Raw genomic sequence first — 24,947 nt, forward strand, 5'->3', positions numbered from 1 at the left:
ATATGCTAAGTCCTTCTTATCGGCTGCTCACTTCGCCACTCAGTATTCAAATATTGTTTATCCTGAGCAGTAAGAAGTCTGTCACTGAGAAATTGAGTCCGTCGGCAAACAGTTGCAACTATGCTGCCACCGCTAGTCATTCTGAAACAGGAGACTTGGGGGCAGCTAGTAAGGTGTTTGGTAATTGACTTATTATTGTATTCTGCAAAAATGACTTGTAAATTTGATGTTTTTCTGTTCTTTGCCGGAATTCCTTCTTTTAACATATGTATTTTTCTTTATTTTTTAATCAACTGTGCTTCTGGAGTCACCACTGTGCTAAGCAGCTGAAATGTGTGTCTCCTCCCGTAAACATGCCTGTGATCCAGACTATTAATTTTTTAATGTACTATTTTACAGTGCACAGGTACAGACATATAGTTATACACGTGAAAGCTAATGTCAGCTGGAATAGAGGTGTATCTCAGTCTGTAGGGATTCATTAGCCTGAAAGGAATTTATTTGTCAAAAATAATAAGCTACGTGAGAGTCCAATTGGCAGTATTACACTCAGGATCCTGTAATGTATCCAACAGAATTCTGGATCCACTGTTCTTCCAAAATACTGGGTGTTGCTAGCCAGAAACGTGTAGCACTAGTATGGTCAGAAAACAGTTGATTCCATGGAAAAGCCAGATCACATTTTAAAATGCCAGGTAGGTGAAATGCTGCCACCTAGTGACACAAAGAGAAAATTGTGGATGTGCTGCTGAAATCAGTTTACTTTTTTTGGGGCATTTTGGTATCATTTCAGTTTCAGTGTCAGTTTTTCATTGGTCCCGAGCATTTTTGTGTGCAATGAAGAATATTTGAGATGTTTTCTGATGACCTGGTGGTTTTGCCATCGCTAGTTTATGGGTATTTGGCAGTTTGTGGGCTACAGTGGTTTGTGGTCTTTGGCATGCTTCGGAGGGTCTACAGTTATAAAATACATATATTGATATTACATACATTTTGACATAAATACTGCATTTCAGTGTCATTATATTTCCAGAGGCTATATATTATATGAACAGATTTGTTTTATAGCATTTATTTAGAATTATAAACATAAATATCGGTTTTTATGTTGTGGTAGTTCTTTCAACCTGAGGTCTCTGGTTGCATGTACTATGGGGAATAGTTCCAACCAAAAGATAAGATTAAACCTCCTTTTTAGAGAAATAACAGGTAATAACACATACAACCGCTGGAAGTATAACGTCTCTACTTTGCTACTTTGGAGTTATTTGAAGTGTTTTTTTCGTGCTTTAGACCATAAAACCCCTAAACGCCCCTGTACAAGCTAGCAGGTCATCGGAATTACACGGCTTGCTTTAGAAACATTTTGTATTTGATATCTCATATAGACAGCAATAGACATGAGCAAGATCTGATAGACTCTTAAAAATAAATGATAACATGCATTATTTTCAAACTTGCTTATTAGGCATTTCTAGATCAAGGTTGGGGTATCAGCGCTCATTGGTACGATTCATCAGCATTCCTGTAGTACGTTGTGTGGTGAGGTAAATGCTCACCGATGGTTCGTGGATGAGTGCATCGGTGGAATATATGCTGCTGTGCATCCTCCTAGCTCGCCTGCTGTGAGGAAAACCGGACAGCTGCTCTTTCCAAATAAGAGAACAGCTCAGACCGATAATGCGGTTCCCAAATTTTAAAAAACCAAGGAACAGACACGTGCATTTGTAATATTCATTAAGATTCTGGATCCATCATCGCACCGTGGTACAGAGGTCAGCCGAAGTCACACGAAATGAAATAAAACGGCCATATTGGCTATTTAATCAATCCACTGAAATGGCCTCATTGTCTTCATAGTTCAAAGTGCACCTTAACCCGGGAGACTGCAATTTGCCCTCCTGATATGCAAATAAACATTTAAATGTGGACAAGATGTAAATGGTCATGACTTTGCTGAACCCTGCAGACACTTGGCACGACACAGTGGCACAGACATTATTCACGTCTGTCTGCACACTGCTGCTCCTGAAGCAAACTTAACGCGTGCAGATAAAAACATGCTGATAGAGACACCCCAACTCCCCTTTAAAACGTGCTGATAGACACCCCAACTCCCCTTTAAAACATGCTGACAGAGACACCCCAACTCCCTTTTAAAACGTGCTGACAGAGACACCCCAACTCCCCTTTAAAATGTGCTGATAGACACCCCAACTCCCCTTTAAAATGTGCTGATAGAGACACCCCAACTCCCCTTTAAAATGTGCCGATAGAGACACCCCAACTCCCCTTTAAAATGTGCTGATAGACACCCAAACTTCCCTTTAAGATCAGATGCAAGTATATGAGCCTCATGCCAGCTCTTCTTCTCTACCTGACTGGGCCAGTTTTATTTGTCTATTGATGTACATCAAGTACCAGGCTGGAATCGGCATGCCATTTACATGGCATGATGATGCAAAACTCTGGGGCATGCTGATCCTGCACCTAAAAGAGCAGATTATTCTAAACACCAGTACAACAAATCTTAAATATCTTAAATATAGTTTGTTGACACAGTTTTCATAGTCTCAAGTTTCAGATCTTCAAACTAATGGGATGTGACAAATATCTATTGTACTGATATTTAAATATTTGCACAGTACACTCTGTATTTGGACAGTAACACCGTTTTTGTAGTTTTGGCCCTCTGCTCCACCACATTGGATTAGAAATGAAACAATAAATATGAGGCTGAACTGCAGACTGCTGGCTTTAATTTGAGGGCATTTATATTCATATTGGGAATTGCAGCTCTTTTCATACAAAGTCCTCCCGTTTGAGGGGATAAAAACTACTTGGACAATTTGACTGCTCAGCTGTTTCTTGGCCGGCTGTGTGATGTTGCATCATTAGTTCAATCACAAGAAAGCTAACAAAAGGTCTGAAGTTGATTCTAGGTGTGGCATTTCCATTTGGAGTCTGTTGTCTCTAACAATGAGGACCAAAAAAGGGTTAATACCAGTAAAGCAGGCCATCATGAGGCTGATAAATCATAATTTGATCTGAGACATATTTCTGGTGAGCCCAGCAGTAACAAACAACCTGGTAGACCACATAAGTCCATTGGTGTAGCTGACTGAAGAATGCTTTCCATTGTGGAAACTGACAAACGGATCAAGAACACTTTCCCGGATGTAGGCATAAACGTACCAAAGACTGCAATAAAGAGAGACCACATCCGTATAACGTCAGAGGGTTCACCGCAAGATGCAAACCAATCATAAGCCTTAAGTACAGAAAGCCAATTTCTATTATATGAAGACAATTCAAGATAATACATTTTTCCTGCAATTACTTTCTGTCCCCTAAACTGAGGGGTGGGAGTTTTATATAAATGGCTGTAATTTCTACACAGATTGCCTGATAAGTGAGTATGACAGATCCTTGTTTAATTTCAAATCCAATGTGGGGGAGTACAGAGCCGAACAAAAAATGTCACTGTGCAAATACTTCTGGACTGCACCGCATATAATTTAAATTTCACATTATATAGCAAGTTACAGCCTTTTCTCTCCATAAATGTAGCAGCTAGTTGTAGAGGTCAAAGCAGGTGTCCCATCTTGAATGATCTTGGAATATTGGCATTAGTCTAGACTTTGACCTGATGAGGCAGTTCAAACAACGTTCTACAGCTGCCAGGCCAACGCAAATATTTTCAGCCACGCCACGTCTTCCAGCGAGAGGCCAACTGTTCGCAGGTTCACACTATACAATTTATACACACCAATCTCTTGGGTGAAGCAAGAATTACACATCAAGCCTCTGAACTGTGTCTAGAACGGCTATTTCAAAGCTACAAGAGCCAAAAGTTTTTTGTTTTTTTTTAAAAGTACACAAAATTGACTTGGCCATGAGCAATATCAAAGTTTTATTCTTAAAATTTATTACAGAGAGGAACAGTAGTACAATTGAAAAAACAGAAACGAGTAGAATGTTTTTTTTTTTTTAACCTCAAAACGTAAAAAGAGTAACCTGACTTGTTGTATTCTGTGTAGGCAGTTGCCGGTTTTGCATCACTGGATAGCGTTGTCAATGAAAAATACATCTCTGGACAGCTTAAAAAAATACAGCCGAAAAAACTAACTGGTTCATCTGTAGTGTTTTTGTCTTGTCCGTTTTTTGTCCATTTACAGCATAAAATCTAAACAATACATTTCTCTTAATTTATCAGATATACATAAATCAATAAAGAGTCAAAACAAAACAAGATGTCGTGGACGAGCAAGGATGCGTAGGAAATGGTGAAAGGTGAAAAGGAAAAATCAAAGGCCAGGCCAAGGTTAAACGTCTGTTAACGGCAGCCAAATTCTGGAACGTAAATCAACTTGTTAAATATATATATTCATATATTTATATATATATATATCTATATATATATTCATATCCTCCCACAGTGATTTGAAGGTAAATAATATGAACATGAATATCTTCTATACATCTTTAAAATACATTTTCATCTCGAGTAAAGGGAAAATTAAACATCTTCTGTATTATAGCACTTCAATGTGTCCACTGCATTTGAACAGAAACTGCTGTTCCAAGGTTGAACCCCACAAACAAACAAAACGTTTTTTTTATAAAATATGTGCTTGATGAAACAAAAATAGAAAATAACAATAATAATAATAATAATAACAATAATAAAAAGGACAAACAAAACAATATCTGCATCAAGGATAAAGTGAATGATTTTAGAATAAACAACATTTAAATCGGACAATTACATACACAAGCAAGGGTCTATACTACATAGTTTACCTGGCTTTTCCATACATCATTTCAACAATAATTCAAGAACAATTTTGGTTGGACAAATAAAAATTAACAGTCTTGATTGCATTTGGAGTCAATATTATATTAAATAAAGAAATATCTAGAAAATGGTTCCAAAGAGGAAAAGAAATCTCATTCTCCATTCAGATCCACTTTCGGGAAAACGAAACGAATAAAAAAAATCTGCGCTTTCGTAAATGCAAAGTAGTAAGTGCGTATCTATGAGCGGTCTCTGAGCTTTCGGCGTAAATAGGACGAAATGCATCCTACCAGACATACAAAAGTAATACAGTAAGGACCACTCTCTCAAATAAATTCAACTGATTGTAGATTTATTTTATGCATCAAATAGGACTGCTCTGTATAAATAACTTCATTTGCTCTCTGCAATTCTCAAATGATTTACCTGACTCGTATGTGATTGTGATTGCATGTTCAGTACCGGATTTTTACAAACCCATCTTGGCGAATGTTCATTACATCAGTACTGCCGGTAGTTTTTTGTATACGCGTGTGTGTGTGTTCGTATGTGCGTGTGTGTGTGTACATATTAAACAAAAACAATGGCAAAAGCATACCTGATACGGTCCGTAGCACAACAGTGTAATATAGAAAGCTGATTAATATATCTGAGTTCATTTAGGCTTAATGACATTAACATCATATACAGCTGTAGGTCCAGTATTTTGAAACAAGCGTTACAGCACCAAACTTCATTAATTTGGCAAAATTCAAGCTTTAAGTGAATGTCAAAATGCTTTATAAAGTGTTACTGTGATGCTGTGATTCATATAAAGCTAGCAATAAATTTCCCCTTAATTTTTTTTATTTTTATTTTTTTAAGTTTTTCTTTCATAGCATTTTCAGTAGTTTGTTTCCTGCAAAATCTTGGTGTGCGTTCTGTTTGGCACAATAAAAACAGCCTACATAAATTAATTATAAATATGGCTGTCGATGCATTATAGAGTCACAAAACAGATTTTTGGTTCCAAGATTTAAACAGGGAAAAGAATAAAATAAAAAATAATTTTTTAAATCAAAAGTTTAGGACATCTAAACATATAGAACTATAAGGAGAAATAAATCTTCCTGTAAGCAAACGCTCCATAATGCTTTTTTACTTCTAAATATTCATCTAGCAATATACGTTCAGTTTTGACAGGAAGTACAGTCAAAAACGAAACATAACTTTAATAGCAGACTCAAAACGATGAGGAAAAAAATAATATCATTCAATAAGACATAATATCTGTAAAATCTTTTATAAATTAAATAATAAAATTTTCTTTAAGATGATTGGCCTAATGTAAATTAAAAAGCTGTACACCACCGCCCTCTATGGAAGGAAGGAAAATAAAAATACATCACCAAAAACCTGATTTCATAGACATTTCTCTCTTTCTCCTGAGGGCGCTAGGCCCCCAGTCTGAAGCTTAATTCTGTACATCTTGGAGTCCCTCTCTACCAAAGCTTTTCTCTTTGCCATACACGTACATGTATGCATAACCATGAAGAATGATAGCACTTTGGAGTTTGATTGTTTCCCAGCTGTTAAATTAATAATTTTTTTTTTTGTTTAAAAAAAAAAAAAAAAAAAAATTAGTCCTCCTCGAGGGCGACGCCGACCGCGCCGGCGTCCCCCTCCTCCCATGCGGATTGGTCGATCTCGTTTGGCTCCTCCCCCTCCTCGGCCAGGTCCTCGTCGCCCTCGCCCGTCTCCTCGAAGTCGTCCTCGCGGGAGAACTCCAGGTCCTGCATGGCGTCCAGGCTCTCCGGCGCCCCCTGGTGCGAGTCGGCGCAGTCCACGCACACGCCGTAGCGGCGCGAGCCGTGCCGGATCCCCACGCTGGCCGCCAGCATGAAGATCTTCTTGCACACCATGCACTTGTACTTCTTGTCCTTCTTGTGTACCTGGGGAGGGTGGGGGGGGGGGGGGGGGGCGCAGAGCGAGATCCTCACACTTCCTGCTTCAGACAATGCGCAAAGAGCCAAGGAGCTAAACTATGTGAACCGCCAATTTCAACAGCCATTGAATATTTTGGCTCCGCTATTTATAAAAAATTTTTAAATCCCACAACTGGTTATGCTTAGATATATCTGCTGGCCTGCCCTACTGCTGTAATGTGTGAGCATGTACACCCCCTGAAACACGCGTGACCAGTCACCACTCCTTTAACCCGTAGTCCGTCAGCTGGACTACGCTTTCACAAAGCGAGGAACGCCCTGCTGACAGGAGCCCTCTCTCACCGAGCGAATCTGAAAGCTGAGTGTCGACAACACCGCGTCTAACACCTCCCCCCCCCCCAGTAATTCAATATAACACCTTAGGCGACAGGGAGTGGGGGGGGGGGGTCGCGCACCTTCCCACCTCCCGTCTAAAAGGGCTCCTACAGAGCGGGTGTTCCCGCTGGCTTTTAAACGAGGCGTGTCAGAGGCGGGGGAGGGGGAGAAGGTGAATCGGTCAGCTCCTCTACGCCCCCCCCCGGTTAAAACGTGAGCGGAGGCAGGTGCTTAAGTGGCCGGGGGGAGGGAAAGCCCCCAGGGCCCGGTTAATCCCCAATCAGGGCAAAGCCTTCCGCACGCCTCACGCTTAAGGTCACACAGGCAGGGAGGGGCCACAGCACGCTCTCAGGGGTCAGTGACGCAGTGCACTCTTTTTAAAGGAAGGAAAAGCACTGCGTCAGCAGGGGTAGTGACATAAAACAAACAGCCTCAAGGGTAAACGTGGGCAGATTATTTTTCTTAATGTACTTGTCTACGGCTTATTAGTTAAAACGACCTGATAAATGACCAAGTTGTAACTGTAAATTGTAATGCTTCCACAAATCAAAAAAACTTCTCACAGCTCATTACTATTCAAAACAACAATACAAAACATTCCATTTTAGAATTCTTAGATAATCAGATGATTAGAACAGCCCTTTCTGGTTGCCTCTCATAATTTTCTGCCAAATGTTGAATGAAGAATGTGGAGCAACCTGCGAAATATTGTATGTACAAGTCGTCTATAGAAGGCCCCACCTTTCACTTCTAAAATTACTCTGAATCACCAGCACGTGCTTGTGATGTTAACAAATACAGATTCATTAAGGAGCGTGAAAAAAAATCAACTGACGGACACAGAGTGCGCTAGGCTACGCTGCCTCAGGGGCGTGCGCTATGACACGGGGCAGCACACGCGTGTGCTAGGCTACACTGCCCCGGGGACGTGCGCTATGACACGGGGCAGCACAGGCGTGCGCGCGCGGGCGGGCGGGCGGGCGGGGCCGCTCACCAGGGAATGTCTCTTGACGTGCTCCCTGCGGGTGAAGAGCTTCCCGCAGATGTCGCAGCTGAAGGAGCGCACCCCCGAGTGGATGATCAGGTGGCGCTTTAGTGTCCGCCGGTGCTTCGCTATGTAGTTGCAGTGAGGGCATTTCAGCTTGTTCAGAGCCGAGTCTGAGGCCTCGCCTGTTAGGGGGAGGGAGGGAGGGAGAGAGGGAGGGATGGATGGAGAGAGAGGGGGAGAGGGAGGGAGGGAGGGAGGGAGAGAGAGAGGGAGGGATGGAGGGAGAGGGATGATGGTGGGAGAGAGAGAAAGAAAGGGGGGAGGGTGGGAAAGGGAGAGAGAGGGTGAGGGAGGAAGGGAGAGAGAGAAGGAGGGAGGGTGGGAGGGAGAGAGAGAGGGAGGGTGGGAAAGGGAGAGAGAGAGAGGGAGGGAGGGGAGGGAGGGTGGGGGAGGGAGGGATGGTGGGAGAGAGAGAGGGAGGGAGGGTGGGGAGAGAGAGAGGGAGGGAGGGATGGATGGTGGGAGAGAGGGAGGGAGGGTGGGGAGAGAGCGAGAGAAAGCGAGACGGCGCGACAGGGAGGAGAAAGAGGGGGGGACAAACCAAAAAAAGAAGGTGAGATCAGGGCAGTTTTACAGCACATACTCTGAAAGGAGACTTCCCACCGATGATGTGTTGGCTCCATGGTACGGACACATTGCGATATGGTGGGTGCCAAAAACAGCATGCCACACTCAGTGATTAACAGTCATAGAGCAATCAATCTTAGAACGTTTAGCCTGCTAGCAGCCGCAAGAACCCCAGGCATTCAAAGCTGCAACCCTCTGGTTATAAACACAGTTCAGTTGTCACGTTTTCACCCTCTCTTCGTGTGCAGAAGGGCTGAAGAAGCACAGTGACAGTAAATAGCAGCGCCCTGTTATGAATGTGCGTCTGAGGGCTGCAGGTCGAGGCAGCCGTGCAGAAGAGATGTTCGAGGTTACAAAATGCCTCCAGCGTTATTGCTTTGCATAATAAATTCCATCTCTTTCTGTTGAACAGCACCCCCTTGTGGGACTGAGGGGATCTGGTGCTTTTGCTTGAAATGTTAATTGATAATCTTGATAATCCCCATCCCAATTTCAAACACTGGGCAGGAGAATTATCACTGGCAAAAAAAAAAAAAAAACTTTCAATCGAGATATAATTTTATTCTGAATATCCAACACGTGTTAATGAAAATAATAACTGTGAAAAACAGCTTTGAGCAGATTTAGATAGTCGATCCGAAGTCCTTGTATACAACAGGGAAAAAGGCCCTTACCATTTACCCAAGATTCTCCTTGCTGAGAATCCTGAAGGAAGCCGTACTGGATCTGATTGGCCAGCTCTGAAAAAGAACCACAATACCACACAACATAAGAGGCAGACAATGGAAACAGGAACCAAGCAGACAGCTTGAGGGGGGGTTTAAGAAAATCTGCCACCCAGTCAGCCATTACTGTGTTGCAAGGGGGGAAAAAACCTGAACAGTGAACTCCCTTCACGTCCCGCTGCACTTAGACCCGTCTGCCAGCAAAATAAGACATCTGCAACGATTTGGATCCGCGTGTGAACGACAGCATTAAACCCCATACAGTGTATCAAGTTACAAGCTACTGGTTTAACAAGCGGGCGGTGGAGAGCCGCGAGTTCCAGCGCGAGCACCTGCGCTCCGTGCCGCTTCTCCCTGGGTCAATATTTGGAATAGTGCGGACAGGGTAAAGGAGCGCCGGGCGGATTAGGCGGAACAGCCCTAACAGCTTTTCACCTCGGGCTGGCCGCGCAGAAATATGTGTATAGTTAAGCGGCAAACAAGCTGCCATCCTATACAAACAGTTCGGCGGGCTTGTTTGGAGACAGCCCAAAAATTTATAGCGACGAATCAAGATTCGCATTGCAAAGCTATGACAGACGGGCCGCCTGGCCGACCGCCCGGTCGAGTCCCGCGGCACTGAGTGTCCTCGCCGTTTTCCTCAGCGTGCGCACGCGCTCAGCTTCGACCGACTCAAAAACACTTCACGAAGCCAAATAGAGACTGTAAAGAACAAGTCGATCCTTTAAATGTGTATACAGTGCCGCAGCGTCATAACTCTGTGGTATTATTAACTCTTAGCGATTGTAATAATTAAGGTTTGAAAACTGTTCAATCTTTAACCATTAACGTTTAAAAACTAATTTAATTTGGCTATCTGAAGTGAAAGTGCGACAAAAGCCATTTCTACCCCCTTCTAGAGACGGTTCTGGAAATTCTACAATAGAATCGTCGTCATTCCTGTTCTATCACTTGATAAGCTCTTCCAAGAATAAAGCGGTGCTACGGGTTATTTCCCAGTACAGAGCTATAACATGGTAAAGTCGTCGCTGTAAAACGGGAAGTATACGGCTAATGCTTCCATGGATTGGTTGTTCACGTGAGATACCACCTTTGTTCTCCTCCTACTCCAAAAATCGCGTGAGAGCAATGCCCCTTCCACGTTCTGTGCTTCTTGAAAGGAGTTAATTCTTTAAGCTCGGCTTAAAACCTCATTTGCTACCCAGGTACATTATATATAAGCCCGAAACAAATGTTTCAAGACGATTTTTGAGGCAGTCAAACTATTTAAATTGTTTTGTTTTGACAGATTTGACAAAACCCAACCTGTACAATCTAACCACATAACTACATATGGCAGTACCCCAAACAGCACTGCGTGCAACACGGGCAGGGTTTAAGCTTTGATTGGTGAGAGCAGAAGATTATACTGGTTTATAGGGTCTGAAGAAGCCAGAATCTTTGTTGTTGGAGTGTAACTGGAAGAAATCTTACAAAAAATAAGAATATTTGAGAAACTGCTTAAGTTTTAAGGCGTCAGAGATAGCATTGAATTTTAGCTCCTTGATCCAGATCATCTGAGCAGTGTCACTGGAATTTATTGAGAAGGAATGAGCACCAAGGGGGATCTCCTCATGAACAGACCAATAAAGCGTGCAAAGAGAGGTTACTGATTGTCAGAGGCTTCCATTTCAAGGCAGCAACGCGTCCTTCCCGGAGGAAACGGACACACACGCAGGGCGTCGTGTTCCTCAGATACGAGAAACCCTCTTAACAACACGGCTTCTACGAAAGAAAAATCAGCCAGATTCACCCGCCGGACAAAACATGAAGATACAACTGATAAACTGGCTTCGTACATGTTTAACATGCACAGCGCACTGCCTTGAGTCTATTCTTCCAAGTAGCTAACCCAAAGGAACACACGCGTAGCTGTGTGCTTACTACAGATACACTGAGCGCGAGAGCTAGTCAGGTAGTACACTAGGACAGCTCCTCACTGGTGCCTGCTTGGGAGTACGCTCGGATTGAAGGACACAATACCATCATCCGCAGCAACTTCCAAATTAGTAATTCAGAAACTGAACTGCTGTTCTTCATATTTACTTCATATTTACATATGACTGTAGGTGGGGGGCGGCACCTAGTTCCCTAGTGAGGAAACACTGTTCCTGCAGTAGCTAAGACACAAACGCCAATCAATGTGACGGACATGCGAAGACAGGACTCAGCTTGCAAAACAAATAGATGTGCATCCGTCCACATGTACTGTACGTCCATCCCCCCCTTTGATTTTTGGAGAAATGACACGCACTTCTACACTGGATAAGGAACAAAGCCAGACCCACTTTTCACCTGCCTGGGCGTGTACTTCCCTTCCTCTCACTTCCTGTTTCCAGAAAAAATACACTACTGCTAGAGAGGCAGCACAGATTTTCAGCGAATCTGTATAGTCATTTCAAAACTGGGAATTTACCAGTGGGATCAGTGTCCCATCAACCTAAAGCAGAGGCTTTTAAAAAAAAAAACATCCATGCCTATAAACACAACAACCTCAAAATGCACATTTCTGAAATGGGGCACTCCCTCCATGTAGTATTTCCTGAATACTTTACGGTGATTTGACGTTTTTACTCAAGCCTGTAAAAGATGTGCTGCATTTTGGATGAAAGCCTCTGAGGTCTGTCTGTGTGTGGTTCGGCGCCAGAAAGGACCCAGGACAAAGGCGTAAATCCTCGGGGATTAATACGCATAAGGGCAGTTGCCACCGGGGGAGCTCCTGCATCGGGATTCATGACTTTGCAAATGAGGGGTACCAAAAAAAAAAAAAACCGATCGGTCAAAAATACTGCACAGCAGTGCACACTGAATGCACGTGCACACCCTCGCAATGCGCATGTGCATGCTGCGGTTTTCTAAGCTTGATTAGTCCCAAGCTTTTTAAAAGGATACATACATGCTAATGCGCTTATAGGAGGGCAGCGTCTGCATTAGTTTAATTGAACTACTGCGACAGAAGACACATTATTCGTGAACCTGTCCAATGTCGAATTCAGGTTTGAGATGTCATCCATTTCTGTTCTGCTGACACTGTGCTGCTAATACTTGGCAGTTTACCTGGCAGTTTTGTGTCAGAATTAAAAGTAAAGGATATCTTAAGAATGAATTAATCCTGACTCATACCGAACATCCCAGTGTCAAATTGACAAGACAGGATTATTGACGGCTCATAAACGATCAAAGTTCATATTAAATGATTACCTTCCGCATTCTACCAGCAAAATAATCTCATATTTGGTCACATCGTGAACCAGTGACAATCAGTTGTGGATACAAATGACTGCACGGGCAATCCCCCCCCCCTCCCCCCCCCCCCCCCCCCCACTCTGAGGGCTACGCACCTGCGTTCTCGGACAGGAAGGAGAAGTCCTCCCTGGAGTAGGAGGCCGAGGGCTGGATGAACATGCCCTCGTCGAAGCCCTCCTCCGGCTCGGGCGGGATGTTGTAGACGAAGCGCCGCGTGATCTGCTTTTTCCGCCGCCCGCTGCCCGGCTCCGGCCGGGCCTCCTTCTTGGCGACGGCGGCGGTCGCCGCGTCGTTCCAGACGAACACGGCGCCCGGGCCCTGCGGCTCGTTCTCCGCCGACTCGGACGAGTTGTCCCCGCCCCAGCCGGAGCTCCCCAGCGGGCAGCCCTCGCCCGCCGACACCTCCACGTCGCTGGGCTCCTCCTTCACGCTCCCGCCGGCTTTGATGGACAGCTTGGACAGGATGCTGGTGGCCCAGAAGTTGCTGGGCTTCTTGTCCGACCCTTTGCCGTCCTTGGCCACGGTCCGCCTCTTGTTGTAGTCCACCACCACCGAGTCGGGCGCTTCCTGCTTGATGCTGATGTTGAGCGCGTCCTTGATGAAGGCCCGACACGAGTGCACCACTTCCGTCATCTGGAGGTAGCTGGCCACCGACATCACCTCGATGGCGTTTTGGCTTGTGAGCAGGAGGTTGCCCGAGTACAGAAAGTCTAGGATGACGGAAAAGCCCTGGACGGCGGCCACGTCCAGGTGCGTGATGGTGGTTTGGTCGCAGCTCTCTTTCTTGGTCAGGCAGTAGAGCGTCTTGAAGAAGCGGCTGCCGGCCACCAGGATGTTCTTGTGCGCGCGGAAGACCTGGCCGCTCACCACGATGTTGACGTCGCAGAGGATGCCGCTCTTCCTCTGCTTGTCCAGCTCCTGCAGCAGCTGGTAGCAGTACGAGTTCTCGTTTGGCTTGTTTCTGTAGTCCTCCATCTCCGACCCGTCCAGCTCCATGTCCTGGTGCGGGAACAGAAAACAGCAATTAACTCCCCTGGCGTAAACACCGCGTCGCCCACACAGAAGCAGGCACGGCGGATCCTTCAGCGGGAACACTTTTTTGGGATGTTGTGACCAGAGGCCCTCCTTAAATCATACAAAAATTCTATTAAAATCAGTAATATTGGAATTAAGACACATTTATTTGAAGGATTAATTCATATAAGTATTTTTTTTCAGCCGACCTCAGTGATACAATTGCCTTGTTCACACCTTAAAAGCTTAATTATTTTGTTAATTATCCTGCTTGTGAGTCATGGAGGCAGAGCACTAGGTACACACCCCAGCTTGCTATGGGGTCGAGAGGAACGGGGGAGCGAACGCGTTTCAGATTCCTTTCTGAATCTCCTAGCAGATGCCCTAATCCAGCGCCGCGTGCACTGCATCGACCTACATTTATGCATATTATCGCGCTGTTAGCGTTTAGCGGGCTGCGCTTCAGATTAAATGCACTACCCAAAGGCCCTCGCTCCATCTGTGTCAGGATGGGCAGGGCATCAGAAAGGCACTGCAGCAGCAAATGTGGACAACGGACGAAGAGCCCAACGCGGCTTCATTTGTATCCACCATGCCCACCTCGCCTTTCTCTGGGTCCATGTATTAATGGTATCTCTGCATTATGATACTTACTGCTAGCTGCTAATGACATCTGTAGGCATGCAGGAAATGGAATCATCATCATGAGATCATGACATCACCTGGACTTTCGAGAACCGTTTAACGCAAGCTTCTGGAGAAATGACACAAAGCCTGGGTTTTTTTGGGGGCGGTTTGAGAGCGACGGAGGCTGAGGTTCCCATTCTCAGTTCCAGTCTCGGTTGCTCTTCCCCCCTCCGTGCTTAGGCACGACACATCTGGCGGCCCTGGTGTCAGACAGCCGCCCGGGCCGCGCGCGGACGCGGAGTCAGGGGAGGACACCGACCGCGGCTCTCGCACGCTCGCGGGCCTCCAGATGTGCCACGTGTCGCGCTCCAGCGGCAGACGCTCGGAGACCCGCTCTTTTAGGGAGGGCTCACACGTGGCGACGGCGCCTGGCTCTGGTGCGGCATAACCCAGGTGCAGCGAGGCCGGTTTCCGACTGAACGGCCCAAATGGAACAAACCTCAGACAACAAAAAATAAAAAGGGACACGTTGACCTTCATGTTCTCCTGAAGATCGATTTTGACTGCTGCTCAACAGTGAAAGCAAGGATAAACAGATGCGTTAGAATAAGAGAACTAGACCACTATCGTTGTATGGCACGCATTTCATAACCACAATGCCTATCAGGTCTTCAGGAAGTAGCCATTATTCTGTTTCGATCTGAATATGCTGTGCAATTGCCTTCAGAATATGTTCCTGCAGAAAAAATCCTTTCTCACGTAAACCAAACGAAGTGCGTTGCCCGAGCGACGGAATACTACATTAAAGAGGTGAAGGACGGGAAAAACTAGCCTGCATCAAGCTAGGGCTCAATATACTACGCCTTTCTGCAGAGACCGAGAAACTGACATTTGATTGCTGCATTCCCAAGGATGCTTCATAATAACAGGGTTGTATTGGTATCAACTGACAATAACAAAACAAACTCAGCGGTACCGGCCCAATGCCAAGATCATGGCTGAAATGGTGACGCAACACCCACGCCCCAGAGAAGCGATGCAAACTCACAAGCAACACTATCTAAAGACTCAGCTGCTCTCTAGACTGACGCTCTCTTCTTAATAAAAGAAGTACAGATGTTGACATTTTGTTATCGAAAGAAATGTTTTCCTTCTTAAGTTAATGTCTGTGCTCACCTACTTCTTCCATGAATGGGAAAACTTGGTTGCAGGTCTCATTTGTACTATAACTGGGAGGTATCTGTATTTGCATTGGACAATACGGCCTCACAAATATTGGTTATTGGTATCGGCCCCAGCATTTCCAAATGGTGTATCCCTACACATTACCTACAATACTCCCCGTTAATGTAATCAGTTGTAATGTGAGCTCTTGGTTATTTGAAAGTTTTTTCATTACCTTAGAGATGTAGGCAAAATCAAATTGTGCAGCCAGGTTTCAGTTGCGGCAGAAATCATCCTTATGTTTCTGAGCACATTCCTTGCAGCCATTTGAACATTGAACACGCGTGGTCCGCAGTTCACGCAGCTGCGCCGGAGGACTGCGCAGTTCACGCAGCTGCGCCGGAGGACTGCGCAGTTCACGCAGCTGCGCCGGAGGACTGCGCAGTTCACGCAGCTGCGCCGGAGGACTGCCCGGTTCACGCAGCTGCGCCGGAGGCCTGCGCGGTTCACGCAGCTACACCGGAGGCCTGCGTGGTTCACGCAGCTGCGCCAGAGGGCTGCGCAGTTCACGCAGCTGCGCCGGAGGACTGCACAGTTCACGCAGCCGGTGAACGCAGGGGCCACGAGGGGGAGGGAAATGGCCCTGGTGACTGAAGCCCTGCCAACATGCAATGTAACGGCTGCTCATGCATATCTTTGCACCAACAACACACGTTTTGGCTGAGTGCCCCACACCTGAAGACCCACCGTACTGCACAAATGCCTTCCTGGTGGGAGGGTGGATACATACATCTGAACTTCTGCCAGGAGAAATCCAACTTGGGACACAGAGACACCACAAAATGCACTGAGGGAGGAACACAGTGGTGAGTGGAACTGGGGGGGGCAAAGGCAGACAGCAGTTGGCCTCGTTCTCGCTAACGTACAGACACCATGACTGCCACAGCAGTACAAAAACCTCATTGTGCTCACAAAAGGGCACTCGAGCACAGATTTCTTTTTCGATGACAACTGTGTACAATCATACACAGTGAAAAATCCACAGCTCCTGTCGTTGCGGTGTAGTTAGGGACACAGCAACAAGCGTGAAGGATGCGACACGCGACGAATAAAAAGCACGCGCGGGGCGGATCGGGTTCTACGCAGGAAGACGGCGCCCAGCAGACACTGTGCCACTAAGACGACGCGGATTACAGCACGCCCCGCCCACCCCTCGTTTTTTTTACGGCCCCTGGGGCCAATCCCGTACCCTGGGACTGGCTCGCGGAACCCTGAACAATGCGGCACTGTGCTCGGCCTAAGGTGTGGGAGGGGAGCACTGCTTAGGCCTTTTAACAATGCAAGGGCGTGCTGACGGATTCCTGGGCGGAATACTCCCGCGCATCCCTAACTGCATCCATCCCGCCAGCCGGAGGCGGAAGCCGCCCAGCCGAGGGGAGACTAATTTCTGCCAGGGGAAAGAACATGAGGCTCAAGGGGGGGCTTTCACAGTGGCAGAGAGAGGCTGGTTTGTCTTGGCGTGGCTCAGCCCATCTGTGAAATTGGTAGTAAACTAACTGGGACGCACAGTTGTGCTAAGTTACATCACCCCTGAGTTCAGGACACATGATTGGGGAATTCCAGCTCCCCGGCAAGTTACATCTAATGACATCAGCTGGAATCGTAAAGGACAACCAATCGCATCCAGCAAACTAATCTCCCTTGACGATTTCCCTGACCAGTATCACTAGCGATGAACTGACCTGTGATGACAATGCATAAACCCATAATACTGCTTTTAATGGCTATCAAGCAGCTTTTTGAGGCCAACGATAGCTTAAAAAAAAAAATTAAAATAAAAAATCAGATGAATACAGCTTGGTTGGGTTGGTAACTGGCTATAGCAACACATACATTTAGTGGAAATGTGTTCTATTAGCCTACTTCCACTGTCAGCACATTTGCTTCAATACAAACATGAGCTACAAAATGGGGCAGTGTGCAGTTTAATGTAGCTCATGCCCCAACTTAACATGGCACGTGCATCTTGTGTACGTGAAAAACAGGCCCCTTATCCTCCAAGAACATATTATTGATGTCTATTACTTTTTCTATAACATTATTTGCATAAGCAAACTGGCATATCCATGGGGACATTCTTTTCAGTCATTTCAATATGACTATTTTTATGTTGAGGTATAACATTTAAATATTTAGCCTGCATGTTTTCACAGACTTATCACTGTATTGCTGACTCCAAGATTTATTTACGCCACTAATACGAGAGAATATATTTGCAGCTCAAAAGTGGCACCTCCATTTTCACAACAGGCTATGGGATACATTCATTTTAGCTGTTTTTCACAGTGAAGTACAGGCCTACTTCTGAACAAATTTATTTAAAAGAAATGTAATTAATAGGCCTAGAGGTGATTAAGTGACTTTTTTCTAACTTTATACAACAGCTTATTCAAAGCGTGCCTTCCTCAAAACTAGAAAAATAACATATTTGAGTGGGAGCAAATATCATGCTTTAAAAAAAGCCTTTTTAAGAAATAGGCCCACTGCAAAGAGGAACTCGGTGCGGATCTGTATAGCATGCGGGTTCGGAAAAAGCGGTCACGTCGATTAGGCGAATAAAACTTAATAGGGGGTACAAATCTGGACTAGGAAACACCACTCCCAACAAATCACGTGTGACAACCACCTTAAATTATTTCACCCAGATGCAATTTGTTTCAGACCAGGACAATAAAATCAATTATATAATTTTAGATTTCAAAGGAATTGATTTTCGTTCGGTTAGTGCACTTGCTGTTAAGTGTTAGAAACGCTGTCCTTCAATAAGCAATTCAAGAGCTACAGGGAGCTGACCGGAGCAAAGCCAAACGCGTACATCCATATCCACGAAGCCTGGTTCCTTTTTGGAGCGGTTCGCTTCCAAGAAAGCTGGCTTTCATAACTTGTGGCTCGCATTTTTAGTGGATCAATATCGCACACGTACGGAGCAGGCTACTTTTCCAAAGGGTCCACGATCGTCCGCCCGAAGTGATCTCGATTTAGATTGGTGACAAAGTGCGATTACGTCACTACCAGAGATTTCACCGAAGCGCTCAAAACCGATCAGTATTTGTATTAGAATCAAGAGACAAAAGAGAAATAGGCCTACGGTGTGAAAGTATCCCAAGTCACCACAGCATGCAAATTCAAGTTAGGCCTAATGCAAATTCTAAAGCACTTATCTGCATGTCTGTCTGCATGGATCCGGGCTTGGTAAACTGACAGGACAAATCCTATTTCAGGAAATGTAGGTCTTTCGGAAAGCACCTCTTCACCTGACTGAAACTGCTGAAGCTGTCACTTAATTCGAGACAACTGAACCGACTTTACGTTCGTGTAGCAACCAAAGACGAGATTTTGCGAAGGCGCATGGAACCACACAAGGATTACATGAGTTTGACTCAGGTCGCATTGTAGCCTACCACAGACTGGTGGGCAGGAATTTGGAGTGGATCATTCGACCAAAGCGAACGCACAGCATCATGGTGAAAGGCGCATGATACCGTGTGACGTTTCAGTTGCACTGGGAATTCCTGGTCGCTACCACCTTAAAATATCGATTTTAGGTGTTTTTAGTTTCTACTGAAGGGTCGGTCTTCGAACATTTTCTTTTAGATTTATTTTCTTTTAGATGTCGTATGAAAATTGACACCTGATAAGGGCGCGTGCAGGCACATTCATCTTCAGAAAGAAGTGGTTGGTAGATTTTTTTGTTTTGTTCATTCTTCAAATCAATAAAATATATATGGATTATACCTTAGTTCCTTATAATTCGGAATAGATTTGTGTGGGTCATCGGCCATGTCACAAAAAGTAGATACCAGAATATATAAGGTAGCCTATAGGCTATTACAAGTAATAGGTTACATAATAACTACACAATATCAATCCATAATCTCTCCCTAACAACAGACCTAGTTATACACAACAAGAGGGTCATTATTACGATGAACGTCAGCTTTAATGAGGAAATGTGTTTAATGTTGTACAATCATATAAACAGTAATAACTGACATGGCGTTATCAATTAGGCTATGTCTTCTCGGTGAATAATCTTCCGAAAATAATTCAGGAATTCTGTCCATTCTGCGACTTCTACTGTGATTAAAAGACACTTATCCATGGAAACGTGGCCAGATACATTTTACCGAACTAGTTCAGCTGTAGTGTTCACATTTAGCGCAGCCAGACGGACCACCTTTTCAGTGAATCTCAGAAACACTAGCCCATTTAAAGGCTATTCGCGTTTTTTTTTTTTTTTTTTTAAAGAGAGATTATATCTCTAACGGCGTCTTAAGTGCTCTCTGTTGCTAGGGAGGAATACTAGTGTAATCGCGCCCCCCCTTCACTCGTAATTAGTGATGTGTAAAAATTGAGTTAGTGGAGCATTTAAGTCATTCCGCAAAGAACAATCGCGGACATCAGAACGAGACGTGCAATCTTCAAATACTTCATTCACAAATTAAAATAAATATGCACAAGGCCTAAATACTTGAGAATGTTTGAATCGACATAAATGGTGCGAGACATCCTGCCAAATTCTGAATTGTAAAGTATAAACTAGCCTATAATTTGGCAATCAAAGGATTTATTACTGATTATTTTCACTCGCCTGTGATGTTATTTTTGATTGTGTTGACAGCACGCAGATAAGCACTGGAATGAAATGAAACTTCTGACAATAACATTAGAAATAGATGTTCTACATTCTGTGTGGTTATGGCAAAACCTTATCTTAACTGAAAATGATCAGAGGTAATGGGCTAAAACACCCGCAGGTTCGCGCGGCACATTAGAAAAGACCGTATGAATTTGTTACATTTTTTCCATTAGCTCGCTAGTCACGTCAGCAAACAATATGCATGCAAATATTGTAACTAGGTAACGTTAACACAAGTGCTTATTGATTGGTTTCACTGAAAATTATCTCATGCAGCCTACTGACGATCACTCATACAATAAACTGACACATAGACTAGACTAGGAAATACAGTGGCCGCTAATGAAACGCCACCGACACTAAAATTATATTCTTGCATTCTGTCCAACTGAGCGTTCAAATTAAAAAGTAGGCCTATGTTTACTGTAACCGAGCAAGCCAGATGTTACACTCTTTCATAGCTAGCTAGTAAATTTCAATCTTTTTTTAATAGCTTTAAGCTAGCTTATGATACAAGGTCAGATGACACCGTGACAAACCTATCTGCGAAAATCAGTTCACCGAACGTTAGCAATATATACCACAAAAAATATTGGCTATACTGTACGCATGCTACTGTATGTACAATTTTATACATCGTTAGCCGTCTACGTTAAGTATTTAAGCAATTTAATTTGGAAACGTTTGCTAGGCAGTTGCAAAAAGTACCAAAGCAGTCTACACCACATATGGGTTGGGTGAATCTTCGGACAAGTCACTACCTTATTTACCCAGAGGTCACTCTCTCTCGCGAGCTAGCACGCAGAGGAGAGGGGGTGGGGATCCCCCAAACGTTGCCTGGGTCAAGACCTTGCTATTGTTTGACCTCATACGATCAGGTTAGCCGGCTTGCTAGTTAGTTACTTAGGCAACAAAAGAATTGCCGTGTAGCTAGCTAATTAGCCAGCCAACGACACGAGTTCATTCAACAAAAAACACAAGATAACAGTCATAACTGACAGTTTTCAGGCAAGCAGTACATTTTGGATAAACCATCTATCCAGACAACTAACGTTAACGAATTACCTACTTCGCTAGGTAACATTCATTATCATTAGTAAGCAAGGTGGTCAACGTTAGTTCGCTATATAGCCAGCTACGACAGCTCAGCTCAGAGCTTCTGAAGTAGTTAACGTTAGTCTAGCTAAACTGATTTGGCTGTCTAGCTACGTAACGTCGGGTGACTTTCAATATTAAGACTTCTTCCAAGTTAACATTACCACATTTTAAGAACGATGCATATGCAATTGGATAGCTTTCTAACTAAATCGCAACTTTTGGATAACTAGCTATCAGTGTAACATTAGGGCTACACTGCTAGAACTACGGTGTAGCTAGCTAACGTTAGCTACCTTTCTAGATTGGTCCGAGCAAGCTAATGCTAGCGTGCCAAATATCTGGCTAAACAAACCAACATTTATTTGTTAGCTATCAAATTAAAAGACTTGTCAAAAGAGAAGGGTAGTCTGTGAAATCAAAGACAACGGTTACATTTAACTCACAACTGCGTCGCTAAAGTAATGTGCTGATACTAGTAACGTTACCTGTTTCGTTGGGTCATTTCTCCCATGTTCCGAGGACAGGTGATGTCTCAGAAGCAAGGCCCGCTTGTAATTCCGACTGCCTTTAACCAGCTCATCGCTGTTGCTGCCAATGTTGTGACACCAAGAGCAGGACATAAGTCCCGTCTCTTGGCAAAATTTTAGCCACGGAAACTCATGTAACCAGGAGCCCTGGAACAGTGAATGTTTCTGTTTTAGCAGTGTCTGTGGTCTCATCTCTACTAAAGCTTTCCTGGGTCCGGTTTCCTCTACGTCTCCTCCGCTCCCCGCTTCGCCCCTGTCGTCCTCTCCGGAACCTGTACCAGCGCCGTCCTCGCTGTTCATGCCATTCCCCGCTGTCCAGCTGCTACCTTCCCTGGATCGGTCTCCCCCAGCAGTCAGCGACATCCAGCCAACACTACCGACTCGGTCATCTTCTCCGTCCCCGGCTCCCCAGTTACCCCCTTCCGGGTCCTCTTCTTCCTCAGCCTCTGGTTCTGTGCTATCACTGATCGACCCCCCACCCTCCACTCGCGCTAACGATGTTCGTTTTGCCCCTAGATCCCTATCTTCTTCTTGCTCCGGCCTGTTCCCGTTCAAATGTCGGTCTTGGGCCTCCCAGCTGTTACTGTTGCTGCTGCCGACACCACTGGAACCGGTTACGGCTAATCCTCCTCCTCGGAAAGCCAGCGACCTGCGGTTTCTTTCTCCGGACATTTTCTTAATAAATTATAATCTACAGTTTCTTTACAAAATTCCTGCCGGCTAATTATTATAATATAAAGTATTTTGTTATTTCTACCGCACTGTTTCGAACTGAATAACTGGTTGCCGTTTTTTCCGCTTTGGCCTCCTGGTGAGAGTATGTAGGTTATGCGGAAATAAATAAAGGTTTTAAACGCATAATGAATTTCAGGGTTCTGTCTGCGTCCGCGCAGGCCCTGCAGAGGTCGAATGGCAACGACTTTCCCCATAATGCATCTCGGTCAGAGAAAGGGGGGTCGCGGGGGCTCGTTTAAAGGAAGATGGGGGTGCCGCTGACAGCAAGGGGTCTTTTGTGTTGGTGACTGCACCCATTTTCCGCGTGCTTTTCATCTTTGGATTTGCTTGTCGTTAACCTAATAAATCCGTGTCTGCCTTTCAGACCCCCTGCCTAGTGGGGTTATAGGCCGGGGTATTTATCCCATCACACAGGCAGATTCAGTAAGCGACTCCTGTATGTTTCTTTCCAAGAGTGAATGACAATAGACAGGTACAGTGAGTGATCGCGAGCGCAGAGTAAGGTGCGCATGTTCCAGTAAAGGTGGTGACTCGCATTTCCAAAATGGTTCATGTAGCCTACTTGTTCCAAATACTCTCCACCCCCCAACAGATTTACGCCTATCCTTTATCACTTGATTTACCTGGCTCAGTACCCCCGAAGCTGCCTAATTACAGCAATATCACGGTGGCTGATCTTGATTGTAATTTTTTAGTTCTCCCTAGGTAACGGTGCGAGACAGGTCCTTAGTTCACGGAGCTTGGTAGCCATTTTGAAACCTTTTTCTAGCACAATAGATAATATCGAGTGTTATGGTTTTTTAAGGCATTGATAGGTTGGATGGTCTTTCTATTATTATTTCATAAACAACAAGTCATAATAACATTGAGTAGCCAATGCAACATAAGTGGTTTGATTCTTTGAAATGAGCATATTATGGTAATGATTAATCTGGTAATTTAGGAGATGCAGGAAGAATATGCATCCCAGCTAGATGCTGTCATGAGAGATGCTCATTGCCAAGTGTCGTATTTTGATGTAGTGTTAGGAAAGTATTGCGATGTTTCACACAAGGTGAGAAAAGTTTTAAAAGTTAGACTTTGAACTTCAGAACAGCTAATGCCTTCACAAAATAGGGGAATGGTACCATTGTTCTGTTATTCTTTAAAATAGTTGCTAATGTGTATGTATCAGCTACAAATGATTCTACCACCAGCAGTGTGACTATTGTGTTTTGTGGGTTTTTATTTATAAGGCAGTAGTTTTGTAAGAACTGTGCAATCATAATACTATTTCAGAGAAAATAAACAGAACAAGTCAAATGCTGTCATGCACTGTTTTCTACATACATGCAGTGAGAGTAATTGGTACCTTGTGCTGGAAAATAAAAATGCCTTGCTTATTTTATGGCCATTTTGCTTTCATCATTATCTAATCCCCGAGGTAGACGTTGTTGAAATATAGTGGCACTGAGACTAAGGGATGTAGGGGGAAATGATGCACACACCCATAAAATGGCTGGTGTAAGTATCAGTGTTGAGCTTGTCCTAGCCAGTGCTTGAATACAGGGTAAAATGAGTATAGGTAGAGGAATGAAAGTATCTTGTACTGAGAATGAGACTGAGTGAGAATACCCTGTACTGATGTTACACAGTAGATGGCACTATTTCCTCTAAACATTCAATCTGAACTAGTAGGTTTGTTCTTTTGCAAATTAATTAGTAGTGTTGTTGCTGATATATATTTTTAGTAAGAAATGGCATTGTAATCGTGGAATTACAATTCCACGATTACAATGAGAAGTATAATCGCTGAACAAACAGAATTATATAGTGGCATATTGTTGTTCCTTTTTGAACCTGTTTCGTTTTGAAATTAATATACTTTTTAGATGACCATTTAACAAGATATTTTTCAGTGGGAGCATCTAAAATGTGTGTTTTAAGGAAATGTATTGGCTGTTCATTGTTGAAGTTAACTTTGCTCTTCATGTTGTGCTTTGTATGACCACACCGTTCTTATTTTTTCTAATATCATTTGTTTGAGTTTGATATGCAGAAATAATAAGAGGTTAAAATATACTCTGTCAGTAAGCTCATTACATTTACAAAATACTTTTGTATTGAACCAAATGTACAGTTTGTCTGTTTAATTGTGGTCTCAGTAACCTGACATTATATGTGGGGGAAAAAAAAAAACATTTAAGTTATATTAGCAAAAGGATTAACCATACATAAGGAACATTTACAATTAGTTTGATTTTTCAGCACCACATTTGATTCATACAAACTGTTTATTATTATTGTGCATTCTTGAAAGCTCGTTATTTGGTAGAGCAGAACCAGACGTGTACTGAGATCAGGATTTCAAATCTGAATTG

At 44.1% G+C, this 24,947-nt stretch overlaps 1 protein-coding gene across 1 annotated transcript; it reads right to left on the minus strand.

Annotated features, from left to right (window-relative positions):
- Positions 1-3,894: 3,894 nt before the first annotated feature.
- On the minus strand, positions 3,895-23,067 carry zbtb10 (zinc finger and BTB domain containing 10). The gene is made up of 5 exons (XM_035428004.1): positions 21,811-23,067; positions 12,819-13,722; positions 9,388-9,453; positions 8,093-8,268; positions 3,895-6,729 (listed from the first exon to the last, which is right to left on the minus strand). The coding sequence occupies exons 1-5, from the start codon at positions 22,522-22,524 to the stop codon at positions 6,418-6,420; spliced, it is 2,172 nt and encodes a 723-aa protein (XP_035283895.1). The 5' UTR covers positions 22,525-23,067; the 3' UTR covers positions 3,895-6,417.
- Positions 23,068-24,947: the final 1,880 nt, after the last annotated feature.

This window comes from Anguilla anguilla, chromosome 8 (genome assembly GCF_013347855.1).
Source record: "Anguilla anguilla isolate fAngAng1 chromosome 8, fAngAng1.pri, whole genome shotgun sequence".
NCBI classification, from domain to species: domain Eukaryota; kingdom Metazoa; phylum Chordata; class Actinopteri; order Anguilliformes; family Anguillidae; genus Anguilla; species Anguilla anguilla.